This window comes from Medicago sativa, chromosome 8 (assembly GCF_051527215.1).
Source record: "Medicago sativa cultivar Bolivia chromosome 8, Bolivia_mono, whole genome shotgun sequence".
NCBI lineage: Eukaryota > Viridiplantae > Streptophyta > Magnoliopsida > Fabales > Fabaceae > Medicago > Medicago sativa.
The window spans coordinates 65,821,998-65,844,339 of NC_140756.1; the positions used below are offsets into that span (position 1 = coordinate 65,821,998).

General features: G+C 35.1%; 1 protein-coding gene and 2 long non-coding RNA genes across 3 annotated transcripts; 2 read left to right on the forward strand and 1 right to left on the reverse strand.

The window, feature by feature from the left end:
• LOC146900598 (uncharacterized) lies at positions 1-1,363 on the forward strand. The gene has a single exon (XM_085735125.1). It carries the CDS (start codon positions 328-330, stop codon positions 1,192-1,194), a length of 867 nt encoding a protein of 288 aa, XP_085591251.1. The 5' UTR covers positions 1-327; the 3' UTR covers positions 1,195-1,363.
• A 573-nt stretch (positions 1,364-1,936) lies between these two features.
• Positions 1,937-16,109, forward strand: LOC146900599 (uncharacterized). Its single transcript, XR_015023488.1, has 2 exons — positions 1,937-2,535; positions 15,875-16,109. It is a non-coding gene; the product is annotated as an uncharacterized LOC146900599 (long non-coding RNA).
• A 1,437-nt stretch (positions 16,110-17,546) lies between these two features.
• On the reverse strand, positions 17,547-19,277 carry LOC146900600 (uncharacterized). The gene is made up of 2 exons (XR_015023420.1): positions 18,927-19,277; positions 17,547-17,780 (listed from the first exon to the last, which is right to left on the reverse strand). It is a non-coding gene; the product is annotated as an uncharacterized LOC146900600 (long non-coding RNA).
• Positions 19,278-22,342: the final 3,065 nt, after the last annotated feature.

Consider the following 22,342-nt stretch of genomic DNA (forward strand, 5'->3'; position numbering starts at 1 on the left):
TGAAAATTTTGTTTACCAACACACGGAGAGCAAGCCATGTATACACCAATAACTTCAAACCCATTTTATAATTCTTGTGTCCTTTTTTGTTTCATATTTAAAAATACATAAAATTGGGCAGAGGTGTGACATTTTACCCGATTTGAAAGGTAGCCCCATGCCACTGGCACATGCCTAACACTTTGATCATCGATTTGTGCTTCTTTTTTATTTTTATCCTCTAATAATAAATGTGAACAATAGCCCCTATATAAGAAAACGATCAAGCATACATTTAGTTTCAAAGTTGAGCTTCAATTATTAAAAAGAAACAAAAGAGCAAGCACCATGGCAATCAAGTATCATGGTCGTTCCATTAGTTTGCCTTCTAGATCTCATCCTAGCACAATTAGAGTAGATGAGGAATTGAACAAGCTCAAGACATGGGAAGGAACATCTACATCATGCTCCATTCATATTGGTCTTTCCTTAATAGATGATTTATATATTTCATTGGATGATCTTCTCAACATGGCATCAACCCAACAAGTGATTTCTCACCATAGAGGTGAGAAATGCATTGAAGAGGTGTTAGATAGTTCAATGAGAATTTTGGATATTTGTGGCATCACTAGGGATACAATTCTTCAAATCAAGGAAAATGTTCAAGCCCTTCACTCTTGTCTAAGGAGAAGAAAAGGTGATTCAAGTGTTGAAAGAAGTGTGGTAGAATACAAATTCTTCACAAAAAAGATGAAAAAAAATGTCAACAAGTTGATCGCATCTTTGAAGCAAATGGATAGTAAATTTGGCATGTCGTCAATTTTGGAACTTGACCATCACCTTTATTCTTTGATTAGAGTGTTTAAAGAAGTCATTGCAATGAATTTGTCTATTTTTCAAATCATTTTGTCATTCTTGACTATGTCTTCATCAAAGTCAAAGACAACCAAGTGGAAATTTGTTGCTAAAATGATGCACAAAGGAGTCATAGCATGTGAAGATAACTCAGATAATGTCAATGAGTTTTTGTGTGTTGAAGCTACCTTAAACACTCTTTTAAGTGAAGGTACTAATAGAGAAAACATGCAGGCTGCACATGAAAGATTAGAGGCTTTGGAGAATGCAATTGAAACTATTGAGAATGATTTGGAGAACTTATTTAGGCGCTTAATAAAATCTAGAGCTTCCCTCTTGAATATAATTTCTCAATAGACCATTGTTCAGTGACAATTTTTTTAAAAAAAAATCCTGCAAGCCATCCATGTTTTAGTAGGGATTTGCTTGAGGATTGAGTATTTTTAGCTCAATGATGTATAATTGTATAAAATTCAATGGCAATACAATGAAATGCAAAGAAAAATTGTATTCCTTTTTTAGTTAATGTCATGCTTTTGGTTTATTCAATAAAAGCTTTTATTCAAGATTTTAAAGAAAATGGTGGGATAAGCTGGAGTGGTATATGTTGAATTGTGCCTTGAAATGTTCAGTGTTGTCTTCTCTTTACTGCGCAATGTGCAGCTAGAAGGGTTACAGGATGTCCAACCACTATCTCCTATGATGTCCAACATCTATCTCTTATGCAATGCGCAAAAAGGGGTGTGCAACGCGCATGCGTGAGTTTTATGTGTTCCTGGTTGTCAAGTTTTAAGGGCTAGACGAATCCTATAAATAGACAACACGAGTTTAGGGTTTAAGAGTGTAGAAAAAGGCAAACCTAGAGAGAACAAAAGATGGAACCTTTAGGGAATCAATAGGCTAACTGTCTAGGGGTTTTGGGGTAGAACCTCGGGTTTGGAAACACCATTCAAACACCTTGAGTTTGAAATCATTAAGACTCCTCTTGGCCACATGAAAATATCCCTTACTCTAAAAGCTTATTAGGTGATGCAACCATTAACCCTAATTTTTCCCTCTAATATTCTGTCATTAAATGCTAATGCATACAATCCTAAAATATTTTCCCGCCCATCTGACTTGAAATTTGAATTTTGGTGGTATTTTGTGGGGTTTGTATTGTTAACCGAGTCATTGTGGCTTTCGGATTCCCATGCAGAATTTTTTTCAAACTTTCCCTGCTTGATATACGTAAAGCATTAAATTGTGCCTATTGGAAACTAATTATACACTCCCCAAACGGTGCCATACAATTCTCCTGCTTAGTTATTTGACACGCTAATTCCTCTTCTTCTTCTGTCTATTTCACTTTCTCTTTCTTCTTTACCCATTCATTTTCTAGATCTCAATCCTTTCTCCCTCATCCAATCCATCTCTTTCTCTCACAAGCATCCTTCATAATAGCTCCTGCAATTTATGCTTTCTACTTCTGTATTTTCTTCTGCAACTCGATTGCTGCCATAACCAATTTCCCTGTTACTACCTTCACGGCGTCGACATATCAAGCCTTCCTGACAGTTTGAATCTCACACTACAATCTTCTTCTTCGAAACAAAATTTCTAAACCCTAACGCTTTGCTGATGTACTGGCATCCACGGTTCAGCCTTCGTCGCTTGCATGTGTCTTCAATTGTAATTCATTATTTATACAAATCGGCGGTATGTTTCTTTCAAAATATATGTTTCTGATTTTTTGCTTTGGTTTGAATAATTGTCATACCTTCACAATTTATTTGCTTTCTCTATTATGTTTTGGGTTTTTATATTTTCACTCACATGTTCATATCTTTTGGTGTCTCATTTTTGTTTTTCAATCGATGATTTAATTGAAAAGTCGAAATAGTTGCATTTATGTTCATTAGGAAGATGATGGGTTTGAAAAATCAGTATGTGGAGCGGTTTTATTGGTGGTATGGGAGAACAACTTTAATTTTTCTATAAATAATTGCTTCATTGGTCGTTTGTCTTTTATGCTTTAGAAGTTAAACGATGGCCCTGTTATGGTTGTTATATTTTTCATGGTCTACAAATTTGATTGTTGCTATATATGTATATTTTATATGTTATGAATCTAAACAGGATAAGAAACATTGTATTCTTACTTAAGTGGTTTTATGTTGTTTGATCTGTTTTGTATTTGTGAATGTTGTAAGTAAATTGCTTGCTACTTGCTAGATTATGAAAATCAAATGAAATTGAAAGCAGGATAAGCGCATAACTTCTCAATGCACTACTTATTCTCTTTATTGTGATAAAGTCAATTGTTAAAGTTGTGATAGGAAAAAGACAAGAAAATCATGTTATTATTTATTCTCTGCATACATGGTTGTTTTAGTTGGTATTCACATATTAAAGTTTTGTTTTGATTTAACATAATCTTTTCAGTTTTTGATTGAATTTGATGTGAGGTGAGTTGAGTTGAGATGATTTCTGTTACTTGAAATGTTTTTGAAGATATACTCTGCTTCATCCATTTCAGGTTTCACGATTTTAATAGCATGAGCTTAATTATTGACATGCCTTTCTGGTCAAATTAATGCAGCATATCAAAGGACAGAAATGGATATGGCAACTTATTTGTTTTGTGCCTTGACTTTTTTTTTTCTTTCTAAGAACTTCTTTGTTAAATTCTGTGACATGGCTATCAATGGTGATTTTTCTAAGACCTTGGTTATTTTCTTTATATGTGTAACTTTTTTTAGATATATTGTGTTGGAACAAAATGTGTTTAACAATGAACCTTAAAGGGTTTTGATGATAACAAGGTATTAAAAATTGTAAATTGGACTAGCTAATATTTGTTCAAGTGTACAGGACCATAATTATAAAGTTACATCATCATTGGTTCTCAATGAGCAAATAAAGAGCTATGGAAACAACAAAAATTTGAAGCTTGGACGCTCCTGAAGGCAACTTGCTACTGAAGAGAAAAAGCGCTCCTGAAGTCAAGCTGCTCCTGAAGAAATAGCGCTCCTGAAGTAAGCTGCTCCTGAAGAATAGTGCTTCTGAAGACAAGAGGTCCAGAAGCCACATCATCAGAAGCTGCGTCATCAGAAGCTGCAGAAGTCATATCATCAGAAGCTGCATCATCAGAAGCTGCCTCATCAGAAGCCATTTCACCAGAAGCTGAATATCAACTGGATTTGCAAAGAATCAAGAATTGAAGAATTATCAATGCAAAAGCTGTCTATTGGATTCGAAAACACAAACAAAGGATTAGTGGAGTTTGCAACGGTCATTTCAAAGGTGTTTGAAGGCGTGTGTTTGCAATTTGGACGAAAGCGTTGACATTGTACTTTGTACGAATTGTACAACCACGTTCTCCACTACTCTGTTTTGTGTCCGCGCTACAGGACAAGAAAACAGCTCCAGAATACGGTTTCGCCTGCATAGATGTTCCTTTGGATAAGAAATGGATTTCAAATTTGTTCTTCATAGGACAACAGCCAAATCAGGCAAAAGATTATTGGTGAAAGATCAAGCTTCAACAACGACTCTTTGGTGTGCTGGCAATTTCACAACGTCTCTTTCACACCACTATATAAAGGAGTGAAGACCTAGAGAATTGGTAATGCATGAACTCTGAACGAAAGACTCACAAAGATTTTCACAAGTACCAAACCTCTGCTGAAATTGTTCTGCATTCACTTAGAATTTCTGTGTCTCAAAGTCATATCTTAGAAATTCTTAAGTCCATTGAGTCTGTATCTGATTTGTATTGTGAGCACCTCTGATTGTATATCAAGTGTTCAACCTTAAACAATTTTCTGTGTAATTTTGTTTAGTTAGGAAGTCTCTTGCAGTTGTGCTTGAGCAGGAAGTCTCTTGATTGTGTTCTTGAGCAAAGGAAGTCTCTTGCTTGTGTGCTTGAGCATTGGAAGTCTCTTGCTTGTGTGCTTGAGCATTGGAAGTCTCTTGCTTGTGTGCTTGAGCATTTGTAATCAGATATTACTCATAGTGAAATCTCCTTGGAAGTGCAAGGGGGACTGGACTACTTCCGGATTGTGGAAGGAACCAGTATAATTGCTTTGTGTCGTTCTTCTTCTCTCTCTCTCTGTTTTATTCCGCTGCATTTAGATTCTGATTATCACTTCAGAAGCTGTCTCGCTTAGCTTCTGATCAGTGTGTTCAGTTTTTAGGAGAAACGAAGAATTTTTCTAAAACACAATTCAACCCCCCTTCTTGTGTTTTTCTCACCTTCAATTGGTATCTAGAGCCTTGGTCTGTTGTGTATCACTTAACCGTGCAACAGTCAAAGATCTGAGAAAAACATGTCTACTCCTACTCCTACTGGTCCTGGTGATACTAGCTATAAACATGTCTCACATGATTATAGTGATAGTAAGAAAACCAGTATTGGAAAAGTTCCAAAGTTCAATGGAGATGCTGAAGAGTTCTCTTGGTGGAAGACCAACTTTTACAGTTACATCATGAGCCTAGATGAAGAATTATGGGATATTCTGGAAGATGGTGTTGGTGATTTAGTCCTTGATGAAGAAGGAGCTGCTGTGGATAGAAAGAAACATACTCCAGAACTGAGGAAACTTTACAAGAAGCATCATATTATCAGAGGAGCTCTTGTCACTGCCATACCCAAAGCAGAATACATGAAGATGAGTGACAAATCCACTGCTAAAGCTATGTTTGCTTCTCTCTGTTCAAATTATGAAGGGAGCAAGAAGGTCAAAGAAGCAAAGGCTCTCCTGCTTGTACATCAGTATGAGTTATTCAAAATGAAGGAGGATGAAACTATTGAGGAGATGTACTCAAGGTTTCAAACCTTAGTTTCTGGTCTACAGATTCTAAAGAAGAGCTATGTTGCTTCTGATCATGTAAGCAAGATACTCAGAAGCTTACCTGCCAGATGGAGACCAAAAGTGACTGCCATTGAGGAAGCTAAAGATTTAAACACTTTAAGTGTCGAAGATCTTGTTAGTTCTCTCAAAGTTCATGAGTTAAGTCTTAATGAACATGAGTCTACTAAGAAGAGTAAATCAATAGCTCTTCCATCCAAAGGCAAGTCATCAAAAGCTCTCAAAGTGGTTGAATCTGAAGAGGAAGAACAGTCAAGTTCAGACTCTGAACCAGATGCTGCAGAAATGGCCATGCTCTCAAACAGACTTCAATATCTGGCCAAGAAGAACAGAAAGTTTCTCTCCAGAAGGGGTAACTCCAGAAGCTCAAGGAAAGAAGATCAGAAGGGATGCTTCAACTGTAAGAAGCCAGGTCACTTCATTGCTGAATGCCCTGATCTTCAAGGAGAAAAGTCAAAGGACAAGTCAAAGAGGTCTACATTCAAACCAAGCAAATTCAAGAAGCAGATTAAGCAGAGTTTAATGGCAACCTGGGATGATTTGGGTAGTGAATCTGGATCTGATAAAGAGGAAGCTGATGAAGATGCAAAGGTAGCTGTTGGGTTGGTAGCAACAGCAACTTCAGAAGCTGGGTCAGATTCAGACTCAGAAGATGAAAACGAGGTATATTCCAAAATTCCCAGAGATGAACTTGTTGAGTCACTTAAAGAACTTCTTACACATTTTGAAGTAAGAACCAATGAGTTGAAGGATTTAAAAGAAAAATATGCTGATTTGGTACAACAGCAAAAATCAACTTTATTGGATCTGAAAGCTTCTGAACAAGGACTTAGGGGCTTTGACTTCATGTGTAAAACATATGAAGATCAGCTCAGGTTCTTATGTCAGAAGCTACAAGAAAAGTGTAATGAAAAACCTTTAAGTAACCATGAAATTGCTCTTGAAGATTTTATTATATCTGGCATTGACAGAAGCAGAGTGGCTTCTATGATTTATAGCATTTACAAGAACAATGGCAGAGGAATTGGTTTTCCAGAAGTGAAACTGGAGAAAACCAATCTAAAGTCTTGTTGTGAATGCATCAAGGAAGGTCTGAAAACATTCTTTGTACCAGAAGGGGCTGAGTTGGAAACTGTTGTTCAATCAGAACCTGAAGCTTCTAGTTCTAAGGCTAAGATTATTTCAAAGCCAAAGAACTCTAAGTCAAAGGCTATGATCAAATCTGATTCCAAGACTTCAAAGGTTAGGATCCTGAAAAGATCAGAACCTATTCCTCAGAGTCTGGTGAAACCAAAATCTGGGGTTCTGAAGTCTAAGTTTCAGAAGAAGACAGTTACTGCTTCTGAAGTACCAAAACCTAAGGTGATGGTTAATCAGAAGCAACCCAACTCACAGCACAAGGTACAAGAAGTGAAGAGTAAAGCCTTAAGTACTAACCTTCCAGGACCCATAGAACAATGGGTACCTAAAACTAAAAATGTCAATGATGCAGGTATGTCTAAGAGCAGTGCCAAAGCAAAGATCATGGTACCTAGACAGCGGTTGCTCAAGACACATGACAGGAGACAAGTCCATGTTCCTCAGTCTAACAATGAAAGAGGGAGGAAATGTGAAATTTGGAGGCAACCAGTCAGGCAGGATCATAGGTACAGGAACTATTGGTAATTCCTCTACCTCAATTAATAATGTATGGTTGGTAGATGGTCTTGAACATAACCTTTTGAGCATTAGTCAATTTTGTGATAATGGTTATGATGTGCTTTTTGAAAGACCCAACTGTACAGTAATCAACAAGGAAGACAAATCCATTGTGTTCAAAGGAAAGAGAGTTGACAATGTCTATAAAATCAATTTTTCTGAACTGGCTGATCAGAAGGTGGTTTGCCTACTATCAGTGAATGATAAGAAATGGATGTGGCACAGAAGGTTGGGACATGCTAACTGGAGGTTAATCTCTAAGCTTAGTAAGTTACAACTTGTGAAAGGGCTACCAGACATTGACTATCATTCAGATGCACTCTGTGGTGCATGTCAGAGAGGGAAAATTGTGAAATCATCTTTTAAATCCAAAGACATTGTTTCAACCTCAAGACCGTTAGAATTACTCCATATTGATTTATTTGGACCAGTAAGTACTGCATCCTTATATGGAAGTAGATATGGATTAGTCATTGTTGATGATTACAGCAGATGGACTTGGGTGAAATTCATAAAGAGTAAAGATGTTGCGTGTGATGTATTCAGTAGCTTCTGCACTCAAATTCAATCTGAAAAAGAATCAAAAATTTTGAAAATCAGAAGTGATCATGGTGGAGAATTTGAAAATGAGCCATTTGAAGCTTTTTGTGAAAAACATGGAATTTTCCATGAATTCTCTTCTCCTAGAACACCACAACAAAATGGGGTTGTAGAGAGAAAGAATAGAACTTTACAAGAAATGGCCAGAACCATGATTCATGAAAACAATTTACCAAAACATTTTTGGGCAGAAGCAGTGAATACAGCTTGCTATGTTCAAAACAGGATCTATATTAGACCTATTTTGGAGAAAACAGCATATGAACTCTTTAAAGGAAGAAAACCCAATATCTCTTACTTACATCAATTTGGATGTACATGTTACATTCTGAACAACAAGCTCTACCTAAAGAAATTTGATGCCAAGGCCCAAAGAGGAATCTTCTTAGGTTACTCTGAAAGGTCAAAGGCATACAGAGTGTATAATTCAGAAACACTTTGTGTTGAAGAATCTATGCACGTTAAATTTGATGACAAGGAGCTTGAAGATAAAACTTCAAAGCAAGGTGAAAGTTTTGCAGAGATACAGGTTCCTGAGGCTACTCCAGAACCTGATCAGATAGCTGAGTCTGAAGATAGTCCAGAAGCTGAACCCACATCAAAAGCGCAAGATGAAACTGCTTCTGATGAAGCACAAGATGGCTCACATCAAGAAGATCCTCCCAGAAACACATTCAAACACAAGTCTTCACATCCTGAGGAGCTAATCATTGGAAACAAAGATAGTCCAAGAAGAACAAGATCACATTTCAGACAAGAAGAGTCAATGATTGGACTAATCTCAATGATTGAACCTACAACAGTTGATGAAGCACTTTCAGATGATGGATGGATCCTAGCTATGCAAGAAGAGTTGAATCAATTTCAAAGAAATGATGTGTGGGATCTGGTACCCAAACCTCAGCACAAGAACATTATTGGAACAAAATGGGTATTCAGAAACAAGCTGAATGAGCAAGGTGAAGTAACAAGAAACAAAGCCAGGCTTGTTGCACAAGGGTATAGTCAACAAGAAGGCATTGATTACACTGAAACGTTTGCTCCAGTTGCAAGATTGGAAGCAATCAGGTTACTTCTTTCCTATGCAGTTAATCATGGCATAATATTATATCAAATGGATGTCAAGAGTGCATTTCTAAATGGTGTCATAGAAGAAGAAGTGTATGTCAAGCAACCTCCTAGATTTGAGGATATTAAATATCCTGACCATGTTTTTAAACTGAAGAAATCACTATATGGCTTGAAACAAGCTCCCAGAGCTTGGTATGATAGACTAAGTAATTTCTTAATCAAAAATGATTTTAAAAGAGGACAGGTCGATACTACACTCTTCAGAAGGACCCTTGAGAAAGATATTCTTGTTGTGCAAATATATGTTGATGATATAATATTTGGTTCTACTAATGCATCTCTTTGCAAGGAATTTTCTGAGTTAATGCAGGATGAATTTGAAATGAGCATGATGGGAGAGCTGAAGTTCTTCCTGGGCATTCAAATCAATCAATGCAAAGATGGAGTCTATGTTCATCAATCAAAGTACACAAAGGAGCTTCTGAAGAAGTTCAAACTTGTAGATTGTAAAGTGATGAACACTCCAATGCACCCTACGTGCAACTTGAGCAAAGAAGATGAAGGAGCTAAAGTAGATCAGAAGCTGTATAGAGGTATGATTGGTTCTTTGTTATACCTCACTGCATCTAGGCCAGATATTTTATTCAGTGTATGCTTGTGTGCAAGATTCCAATCAGATCCTAGAGAATCTCATATGACTGCTGTCAAGAGAATCTTCAGGTATTTGAAAGGAACAACTAATCTTGGACTCCTTTATAGGAAATCCTTAGATTATAAGCTAATTGGATTCTGTGATGCTGATTATGCTGGTGATAGGATTGAAAGAAAGTCAACCAGTGGCAATTGTCAATTTCTGGGTGATAATCTTATATCCTGGGCTAGCAAAAGACAAACAACTATTGCTATGTCTACAGCAGAAGCAGAATACATTTCAGCTGCAAGTTGTTGTACACAACTACTTTGGATGAAACATCAGTTGGAAGATTATCAGATAACTGCTAACAGTATTCCCATTTATTGTGATAATACTGCTGCTATTTGTTTGTCTAAAAATCCAATTTTGCATTCAAGAGCGAAGCACATTGAAATCAAACACCATTTTATCAGAGATTATGTTCAAAAAGGAATTTTAGATATACAATTCATTGATACTGAAAATCAATGGGCTGATATATTTACTAAGCCTTTAACTGTTGAAAGATTTGATTTTATAAAGAAAAATTTGAACATGCACTTTGTATCTGATTAAATGCTTGCTTGCTCCTGAATAGGATTTTAGGTTCTGAAGTTAGTTCAGAAGCAGTAGTCCATCAGAAGCTCTTTATTGAGGTTCTGAGGAAAACTCGCTTCTGATGATGACGTCAGCATCTGAAGTCCAGAAGCTGGATTTGTTGCTTCTGAATAGTTGAATTAGTGGAAACGTAGGAAGTTACCTTTTAAAAAGTAACTTCTGGCCCACTAACTTGGTAGTTACTCTGTGAACTTCTTACGTGGCCTGTATGTGTTGGTGTATAACTAAAAAGGGCAATGATGATTTAATAGCTTTGAAAGTACTTTTCACGCGCCCCCAATTTTGTCATTAATGTTATGTTTGTTTGTCTCTTTTGAATTGCAATCGTTTTACTTTTAACACTTTGTCAATTCACACACTACTCACTCACAACAAACACATTTGCTCTCAAACCTCTTGCGAAGTAAGCGCATTCTCTCAACCTTAGAACCCTAAAATCTTCATCTTCTTCAAATCTTCGTCAATCATCAAATGGCATCATCAAGCTCAAAAGTTTCAGAATCTACATCAAACAAGCAAAGCGTATCAGAATCTGGGTCCATCTACAAAGAGAAGACTATGGATATTCCATGGGAATCCTTAATAGTTCAAGTAGAGTCACCGGTGGATTTTGCTTCACTCAAGAAGTATGAAGTAAACATGGAAGGTTTGATAGAAACTCAGATGATGTCTGAGTATTTCAAGATGCTAAATGGGCCAACATATGTGAACTTGGTCAAGGACTTTTGGTTAAAAGCTGAAGTGTACAATGAAAAGCCTGCAAAAGTCGTAAGCAAACAAGCGGGGTCAAAGAAAGGGAAAATGGTCATGGATATGAATCCTACATCATTTGATAGCTTAGAAATAAGGTCTGAAGTGATGGGCATTCCTATAACCATCACTGAGGACGTTATAGCTAAAGCTTGTAGGATGCATGCAGAGGGAAGATTCCAAGAAATAGTCAGGAAGGAAGATGTCCTGCTAAAAGGTTACTACAACTCTCTTCTGGGTGGGAAGAAAGATGCCAAGCCTTCAGAGATGGAGATTCACAACAGAATGTTGGTGAAATTCAGTAATGATTGCTTCTTTCAAAGAGCAGGAGGGTCTGACCAACCCAACAACCAACAGAAGCTAGCAATTTATTTCATGACCAATCTTGAAAAGATAAACTTCCCCAGATATGTAATGGATCATCTCTGCTGGGCCATAAACGAAAGCACTACAAGAGGAAGAAAACAAGTACCCTATGGAAGATTGCTGTCTGAAATCTTTCATCAAGGAAGGGTGCTGGAGTTCTTAAAAAGGACAAGGAGTGCTTCTGATAAATGTTTCGAAGTCTCTACTGCTGAAAGGACTATCAGTAGCAGGAGCTTATGCTCTATGAAGTTCATCAAAGAAGCCCCTAAAGATGAAAAGTGGTTAGAGATGACAACTGCTGAAACTGAGATAATCAGGGACTTTCCTCCCATCTTTAAGGAAAGTGACTCTGATTTCCTAGTTCAATCAGTAGCTGAGTACGTCTTGGAGGAAGATGCGAGGTCTCAGGAGGAAGCTGCTCTTGCTAAAGGGAAAGGCAAGAAGGCCAAGGCAGTTGCTGTGTCAGAAGCTGCTGTTTCTGATGCACCTGAAGGGAAAAGGGCCAGAACTAGTTCTGAATCAGAAGCTGCTCCTACTAAAGGAAAGAAGGCCAGAACTAGTACTGAGTCAGAAGCTGCTAAACCTGTTTCTATCAAGGAAAAAGGAAAGATGCAGAAGGTTGGTGCTGCTTCTATTCCACAGAAGAGGAGAAAAGGTAAGGCAGACTTGGTAATCACTCAAGAGCAGCTGGATGAAGCTCTTGAAGAAATAGAGAAAGAGGAGGCTGATCCCAAGCTAAAGAAGAAGAAGGCTCCCCTTCAACTTGTGAGTCCTATGGTTGAGATGACTCGAATAAGGAAAAGGATGGCAGATGAACGTGCTTCTGAACTTATTTCAGACAACAAGTATCTAAAAGCACAATACACTCATCAAAGAGATGAAAAGCTCAAGGCCTTGGGTATGGAAGATTGTGATAGGTACTTCAAAGAGAAATTGGCTGAAGTAAGAGCCATTGCTGGTAAGCCTTCTGAAGACAATGAGGAAGACGATATGATGCTCATTTTTGAAAATGCTCCAGAAGAGGGAACTTCAGAAGCAGTTCCTCAATCTGCTGGTCCACAGAAGATCTCTTCTGAAGCTGGCCCTGCAGATCAGGCAATCCAGATTCCAGTCACCTCTATCCCCATTTCACCCTCTTCACCATCAGCACCTGAATCATTAGAAGACACTTCTGTCTTAGACAATCTTGCTCTCCACTACTCAGGTGAGTTACCCATAGACAAATCTACCTCAGAAAAGGCCTCTGAAGCAACTCCAGAAGCAGCTGCTTCTGAAAACGTTGTTTCAGAAAACCCCCATCAACAAACACCTGAACCACATAAACCCACAACACCCCCTCAATCACCAATAGCTACTATTGACCCCCAACTCAACACTCAAACATCATCTTCACCACAACAACCATCAACTGAAATTGAATTTCAACCTTTACCTGAACACTCCCCTGAACCAACTCCCATGGATGTTGACATCTCTCTAGTCAATGTTCAAGCCTCAACCTCCACCACACACATTGATTCTGACCAGCCTTCATCTTCAAACACACAAACACACTTTACCATTCCAGTTCCTAACCCTGTTCAAGATTTGGAAATCAATGATTCTGATCTTGAAATCCTTGAACAACCACCCACAGACATCCTGGAATCTGGATATATTAATTCTGAGCTTCTGACAATTCTGAGTCAATTGCATAATCTGGTGGATCAAAGAGGGACAATTGATCTCACAGGTGCATATGAAGACTCCTGGGCATCTCTTCAGAACCGGGCAACTGAGCTAATTGAAAGCATAAGGGCTAAGTGCATCAGAAGCAAGGAAGCTACTGTCAGGAAGTTAATGGAGCATCTGAATTAGAGTCTCAGAGTAAGAAGTTCTACACTGCTCCTGGCAAACCAGCCTTTCTTCTTTGAAACGGATTACTTGACCAGAGAAGCAAGGTTGTGTAAGCTTCTGAAGAAACAGATGGCACAGCAGCAGCAAGAAGCTAGAGAAAGGGAACAAGCTCTTCTTCAGAGGCAACAACAACTTGAAGAACTGTTGAAGAAGAAGATTGAAGAAATGGAAGAGATGAAGAAACAACAACAAACCAACCCTTAGTTGCACACCCTTGTGTTTTTCTTTGTTTGTTGTCTGTTTTAAAATTTCTTAGTCCTTGCTTCTGAAACCATCTTGTCTTATTTCTCTTGCTTCTGAATGCTTACTGATTCTGACTGTTTAGCTGCTTCTGACAATTGAATATACATGTTCATATATTTTGCTCTGATTTATTTAGTTCATTGCTTAGTATACTCTCTCATGTTTGAGTTTTTCTCATATCTCTTTGTCTTTTATGCCTATATATTTCAATTTTTTTTTATAATGACAAAAGGGGGAGTATATGTGACAAGTATTTAAAGGCTCTGAGCCCCATTAATGGCATTTGAAATTTTTGAAAACCTTCTATCATTTTTTTTACCTTATTGGTATAAGCTATGAACGAACGAAGGAGTATCAAAATTCAAGTAAAATTAATTGAACCATTCTTCTTATCTATAAGTTAATTCTTTCAATGATTCAATTTTGTTTTTAAGCTCTGATAATATTATTGCGCGAAAAATGAATTTAATTAACCTGGATAGAACTTAGGGGGAGCTTACAAACCTCACCTTAAAGACTATCAGACTCAGGGGGAGTTTGAGCTTACAAACCTCAGATTCTGAGCTTACAAACCTCAGAACCCCAAAGTCAACTTGTTAATTAGATTAACAACAATTGATCAATTTTAAATACTTTTGTTTGTCATCATCAAAAAGGGGGAGATTGTTGGAACAAAATGTGTTTAACAATGAACCTTAAAGGGTTTTGATGATAACAAGGTATTAAAAATTGTAAATTGGACTAGCTAATATTTGTTCAAGTGTACAGGACCATAATTATAAAGTTACATCATCATTGGTTCTGAATGAGCAAATAAAGAGCTATGGAAACAACAAAAATTTGAAGCTTGGACGCTCCTGAAGGCAACTTGCTACTGAAGAGAAAAAGCGCTCCTGAAGTCAAGCTGCTCCTGAAGAAATAGCGCTCCTGAAGTAAGCTGCTCCTGAAGAATAGTGCTTCTGAAGACAAGAGGTCCAGAAGCCACATCATCAGAAGCTGCGTCATCAGAAGCTGCAGAAGTCATATCATCAGAAGCTGCATCATCAGAAGCTGCCTCATCAGAAGCCATTTCACCAGAAGCTGAATATCAACTGGATTTGCAAAGAATCAAGAATTGAAGAATTATCAATGCAAAAGCTGTCTATTGGATTCGAAAACACAAACAAAGGATTAGTGGAGTTTGCAACGGTCATTTCAAAGGTGTTTGAAGGCGTGTGTTTGCAATTTGGACGAAAGCGTTGACATTGTACTTTGTACGAATTGTACAACCACGTTCTCCACTACTCTGTTTTGTGTCCGCGCTACAGGACAAGAAAACAGCTCCAGAATACGGTTTCGCCTGCATAGATGTTCCTTTGGATAAGGAATGGATTTCAAATTTGTTCTTCATAGGACAACAGCCAAATCAGGCAAAAGATTATTGGTGAAAGATCAAGCTTCAACAACGACTCTTTGGTGTGCTGGCAATTTCACAACGTCTCTTTCACACCACTATATAAAGGAGTGAAGACCTAGAGAATTGGTAATGCATGAACTCTGAACGAAAGACTCACAAAGATTTTCACAAGTACCAAACCTCTGCTGAAATTGTTCTGCATTCACTTAGAATTTCTGTGTCTCAAAGTCATATCTTAGAAATTCTTAAGTCCATTGAGTCTGTATCTGATTTGTATTGTGAGCACCTCTGATTGTATATCAAGTGTTCAACCTTAAACAATTTTCTGTGTAATTTTGTTTAGTTAGGAAGTCTCTTGCAGTTGTGCTTGAGCAGGAAGTCTCTTGATTGTGTTCTTGAGCAAAGGAAGTCTCTTGCTTGTGTGCTTGAGCATTGGAAGTCTCTTGCTTGTGTGCTTGAGCATTGGAAGTCTCTTGCTTGTGTGCTTGAGCATTTGTAATCAGATATTACTCATAGTGAAATCTCCTTGGAAGTGCAAGGGGGACTGGACTACTTCCGGATTGTGGAAGGAACCAGTATAATTGCTTTGTGTCGTTCTTCTTCTCTCTCTCTCTGTTTTATTCCGCTGCATTTAGATTCTGATTATCACTTCAGAAGCTGTCTCGCTTAGCTTCTGATCAGTGTGTTCAGTTTTTAGGAGAAACGAAGAATTTTTCTAAAACACAATTCAACCCCCCTTCTTGTGTTTTTCTCACCTTCATATTGTGTTATGGATTTTTCTCTTTGAACAAAATAATGTGGATCTAAGCTGGAATTTTATCAAATGCGTGTCAATCCAATGATCACAATATTGTGTTATGGTGGTGCTCTTAGGTCAACGGGGGATAACTAGCTTTGTAAAAAAAATTGAAGAAAAGGGGCATTGCTTCCTTTTTTGAACGACAGATCACCATGGAACACGAGACAGTTGTGACTCACTATGAAAAGGTGGAAATAAACCATGATGCTTCTCTCCAAAAAAAAATTGTGAACTGATCATTTGTTTCTCTTTTGCTTTTAGCAGTAAAATGTATCTTCCTTAAACATAAATTTAACTTTTCACTCTTGATATCAATCATTTCTTTAGGTGTTTTATCATTTGACATAACAGAGGAGAACATACAATTTATTTCACATCAATTTTTCTTATATATTACGGTCAATATGACCCGTGCGACGCACGGGTCAATGATCTAGTTTGGAAAAAAAGTAGAAATTAGGATTTGTTCTTATAGAACAGGTTGAAGGCTAATTTCTTATAACTCTTATATCTCTTTGTAAAGAATTCATTGATAGTGAATTAGAGATCTGCTCTCTTCCCAGAGTAGTTCAAATTTGGAATGAATTGGGTAAACAAATATTGTTATTTCCTTCTTCTCCTGTTATTTTATGTTATTGTTTGTGCTTGTTTATAGTTTTGGTTGCCGCCTATTTTGCTCCACACATCTAAATATTGGTGTGAGTTTAATTATGAATTCACAAATGTGTGTATCTGTTTGCCAAAAGCATGGTATTAAAATTTTTGACCTAATAATTTTCATTTACCAACAAGATTTGGGTGCTCTTGTCTTGAAAAGAATTAGGTCACAATATAGCAATAGTTTAGAGTTGAAATACTTTTTAGTACCATTGGCAAACAATTTCAAAGTTGATAGTAGATTTAGTGAGCAAGCAATGAATTTGTTGACTCAAAGTTGTGCTTTGTCTTCTAAAGATAGTTATAAAACTTTTAATATTGATACTATATGTATTCTTGTTCAAAAATATAAAAAAAATTCCTTTAAAAAAGTATATTAAGGAAATTGGTAGTGTAGTTATTGTGTCTAATTGGTGTGAAAAATGTTAATTATAAGCCTATGTTAACAAAAACACCTATGTTCGCCAAACCATCCTTATAACAAGGACATTTTTATCATTAATTTTCAGCAAGGACCGACTTATGAATTTTTTCGGTCTAAAAAAAACACCCCAACCTAAATCATTGAAAAAGTCATCCTCGACAAGCCACTTGAAAGTGTTTCTAGTGCCTAGAAGTGAAGCCATATCTTTATGCGACAAAATATGGTAACAGATCATCTGAAATAAATCCCGTAAAAAGCAAAGTGAGCAAATCAGATTATTGTATGATATGATCATAAACTTTATTTTATTTACAAAAATATTTTTATGTTATAAGATTATTTTGAATCTCAAACAATAATTTGAGTAAAAATCTGCAAGCCAAACAAAATCATGATTCATTTACTACTTTATAAACCTGTTCTATCATCATGCGTTAGGAAATCTTGTTGCCACGTCCAATTCAATGGAATCGATATAAAGGCCGGCGCAGTTTGGACTAATTGGAAATTGTTAGCCACTTGCATCATATTAAAATACTAGATCATTGACCCGTGCGTCGCACGGGTCATATTGACCGTAATATATAAGAAAAATTGATGTGAAATAAATTGTATGTTCTCCTCTGTTATGTCAAATGATAAAACACCTAAAGAAATGATTGATATCAAGAGTGAAAAGTTAAATTTATGTTTAAGGAAGATACATTTTACTGCTAAAAGCAAAAGAGAAACAAATGATCAGTTCACAATTTTTTTTTGGAGAGAAGCATCATGGTTTATTTCCACCTTTTCATAGTGAGTCACAACTGTCTCGTGTTCCATGGTGATCTGTCGTTCGAAAAAGGAAGCAATGCCCCTTTTCTTCAATTTTTTTACAAAGCTAGTTATCCCCCGTTGACCTAAGAGCACCACCATAACACAATATTGTGATCATTGGATTGACACGCATTCGATAAAATTCCAGCTTAGATCCACATTATTTTGTTCAAAGAGAAAAATCCATAACACAATATATCTAAAAAAAGTTACACATATAAAGAAAATAACCAAGGTCTTAGAAAAATCACCATTGATAGCCATGTCACAGAATTTAACAAAGAAGTTCTTAGAAAGAAAAAAAAAAGTCAAGGCACAAAACAAATAAGTTGCCATATCCATTTCTGTCCTTTGATATGCTGCATTAATTTGACCAGAAAGGCATGTCAATAATTAAGCTCATGCTATTAAAATCGTGAAACCTGAAATGGATGAAGCAGAGTATATCTTCAAAAACAATTCAAGTAACAGAAATCATCTCAACTCAACTCACCTCACATCAAATTCAATCAAAAACTGAAAAGATTATGTTAAATCAAAACAAAACTTTAATATGTGAATACCAACTAAAACAACCATGTATGCAGAGAATAAATAATAACATGATTTTCTTGTCTTTTTCCTATCACAACTTTAACAATTGACTTTATCACAATAAAGAGAATAAGTAGTGCATTGAGAAGTTATGCGCTTATCCTGCTTTCAATTTCCTTTGATTTTCATAATCTAGCAAGTAGCAAGCAATTTAATTACAACATTCACAAATACAAAACAGATCAAACAACATAAAACCACTTAAGTAAGAATACAATGTTTCTTATCCTGTTTAGATTCATAACATATATAGCAACAATCAAATTTGTAGACCATGAAAAATATAACAACCATAACAGGGCCATTGTTTAACTTCTAAAGCATAAAAGACAAACGACCAATGAAGCAATTATTTATAGAAAAATTAAAGTTGTTCTCCCATACCACCAATAAAACCGCTCCACATACTGATTTTTCAAACCCATCATCTTCCTAATGAACATAAATGCAACTATTTCGACTTTTCAATTAAATCATCGATTGAAAAACAAAAATGAGACACCAAAAGATATGAACATGTGAGTGAAAATATAAAAACCCAAAACATAATAGAGAAAGCAAATAAATTGTGAACGTATGACAATTATTCAAACCAAAGCAAAAAATCAGAAACATATATTTTGAAAGAAACATACCGCCGATTTGTATAAATAATGAATTACAATTGAAGACACATGCAAGCAACGAAGGCTGAACCGTGGATGCCAGTACATCAGCAAAGCGTTAGGGTTTAGAAATTTTGTTTCGAAGAAGAAGATTGTAGTGTGAGATTCAAACTGTCAGGAAGGCTTGATATGTCGACGCCGTGAAGGTAGTAACAGGGAAATTGGTTATGGCAGCAATCGAGTTGCAGAAGAAAATACAGAAGTAGAAAGCATAAATTGCAGGAGCTATTATGAAGGATGCTCGTGAGAGAAAGAGATGGATTGGATGAGGGAGAAAGGATTGAGATCTAGAAAATGAATGGGTAAAGAAGAAAGAGAAAGTGAAATAGACAGAAGAAGAAGAGGAATTAGCGTGTCAAACAACTAAGCAGGAGAATTGTATGGCACCGTTTTGGGAGTGTATAATTAGTTTCCAATAGGCACAATTTAATGTTTTACGTATATCAAGCAGGGAAAGTTTGAAAAAAATTCTGCATGGGAATCTGAAAGCCACAATGACTCGGTTAACAATACAAACCCCACAAAATACCACCAAAATTCAAATTTCAAGTCAGATGGGCGGGAAAATATTTTAGGATTGTATGCATTAGCATTTAATGACAGAATATTAGAGGGAAAAATTAGGGTTAATGGTTGCATCACCTAATAAGCTTTTAGAGTAAGGGATAGGGTTAATAGGCTTTTACCCCCCTGTAATATATGTCACTTTTGGTTTTACCCCCTAGGAAATTTTTTTTTTAGATTATGTCCTCGTAAAATGAAGATTCTTTGGTTTTGCCCCCTAAGCCAGTTGAGTCAGCAGAATCTCCTACGTGGCATGCGACGTCAGCAGATTCTGCTGACGTGGCGCGCTGACTGTATAATTATTTTTATTTTTTATTTTTTTATTGGGGTACACGTGGCATTTTTGTTTTTTTTTAAAAAATTTAAAAAAAATTAAAAAATTCTGGAAAAATAAAAAATTAATAAAAAAAATTAAAAAATTCTGGAAAAATGAAAAATCAATAAAAAATTGAAAAAAAATCTGGAAAATTGAAAAATTAATAAAAATTGAAAAAAAATAAAAAAAATCTGGAAAAATTTAAAAATTCTGAAAAAATTAATAAAAATTAAAAAATCTGAAAAAATTTAAAAATACTGAAAAAATTAATAAAAATAAAAAAATCTGAAAAAATTTAAAAATTCTGGAAAAATTAATAAAAATAAAAAATGATTAAAAAATTAAAATAATCTAATAAAATGAAATATAATGAAAAAATTCTGGAAAATATTTAAAAAAAATTCAAAATTTTCAAAAAAAATTAAAAAGATTAATCATTCTTTAAAAAATGAAATTTTTGAAATTTTCATTCGTTTTTTCGAAATTTTGATTAGTATATATGTCGAGCTTAGGTTTTTTCAGTGTATTTCTTCCCTTATTCTCGGTTTATAAATACACAAAAGTTCCCGGTTTATAAATACACAAAAATTTCCGGAAAAAATACTAATGAAAATTTTGAAATTTCGAAAAATACGGTTTTTTCAGTGTATTTTTTCCCTTATTCTCGGTTTATAAATACACCAAAATTCCCAGAAATTTTTTGAGAAATACTAATGAAAATTTCAAAAATTCGAAAATTTCGAAAAAATTTCATTAAAATTTCATTTTTCCAGAATTTTCATTAAAATTTCGAAAATTTTAATTTTTCCAGAATTTTAATTTTTATAGAAAATTTTGAAATTTTATTTTTTCCAGAATTTTTTAATTATTTTTCATTTTATTAGATTATTTTATTTTTTTTCATTTTTCCAGATTTTTTAAATTTTTCAAGATTTTTTTTATTTTTATTAATTTTTCCATATTTTTTTTATTTTTATTAATTTTTCCATATTTTTTTTATTTTTTCCGTTTTTTATTATTTTTACAATTTTCTTGAATTTTTTAATATTTTTTTTAATTTTTCATTTTTCCAGATTTTTTTATTAATTTTTCGATTTTCCAAAATTTTTATTAATTTTTAATTTTCCCTGAATTTTTTATTAATTTTTTATTTTTCCAGAATTTTTTAATTTTTTTTTAAAACAAAAAAAAAACAAAAATGCCACGTGTACCCCAATAAAAAAATAAAAATAATTATACAGTCAGCGCGCCACGTCAGCAGAATCTGCTGACGTCGCATGCCACGTAGGAGATTCTGCTGACTCAACTGGCTCAGGGGGCAAAACCAAAGAATCTTCATTTTACGAGGACGGAATCTAAAAAAAAAAAATTCCTAGGGGGCAAAACCAAAAGTGACCTATATTACAGGGGGTAAAAGCCTATTAACCCTAAAATATAAATTGTTGCTTTCAAAATACTTTTGTGGAATAAAGTTTGTTATTAATTAAATCTTTGGTTAGGAATTGATTCAATTCATATTCATTCCCACGAGATTAGATATGTGTATGAGATCTTTCGAAATAGACGAATCCTTGTCGTGTAATAAGAACAACCATATAGAATTCTTAATTTGGCGGGTTGTAATCCTTAAAAGGAACACAACATTGTGACAACGTGCCATGGAAAATCAATTTTTTCCCCATTTTTGCACTCCATTTTTTAACCACCGTCTATATTTGAAGAAGAGCAACAATTAACTGTATCGAGTCATGATCATGATTTTGATTTGAATGCCATAACTCATTTATTTAAGGTACGTAGAACATTGAATGCAAAGCTTCTATTATAACCGACCTCCATGAACTATCCCATTGGCCCCATGTCATAAGATGTACGTGTCTAAATTCATTAGAAGAAGATAAAGGCATAGGAACATGGATTGGTCTTTTTATCCCTGCTGCGTTGAAAATATTTGTACGATAAACAGTGGCTTTTTCTTTAACAAAAATATCTTGAGGGCTTGTTGTATTATTATTGATAAAGACATCATCTTTTTTAAAAAAAAATACAAAAAAATATATATGTAATGACTAATGACATCATAAGATAAAGGCATTACAATGACTTAATTTTGTCTACGAAAAAAACAAAAAGACATCATACTGGCACATATAGTTAAACATTTTGTTCACCGTCATTTGGATGCTTATTTAAAGTTTAAAATATATTTTCCGTGTATATAGATCGTAAAATAAATGAATTTTTGGTTCTGGTTTTGTAAAAAATAAAAAAAATAAAAAAAACTAGGTTTCATCTTTGAAAGAATTGCTTTTGATTATGTGGTTAAGTGATCTCTATTAATATTTACAATAATTTCAATAAATTTTTCCAAAAAAAATAATATAGACCAAAATGAAAAACTGTCTCTTTTTTTTGTTTTTGTGTACATTAAGGCTATAAAGTTTAAATATAAAATCTTATGTATATATTATCCAAATCCTTCACCACTAGACTAATCTTAATGTTC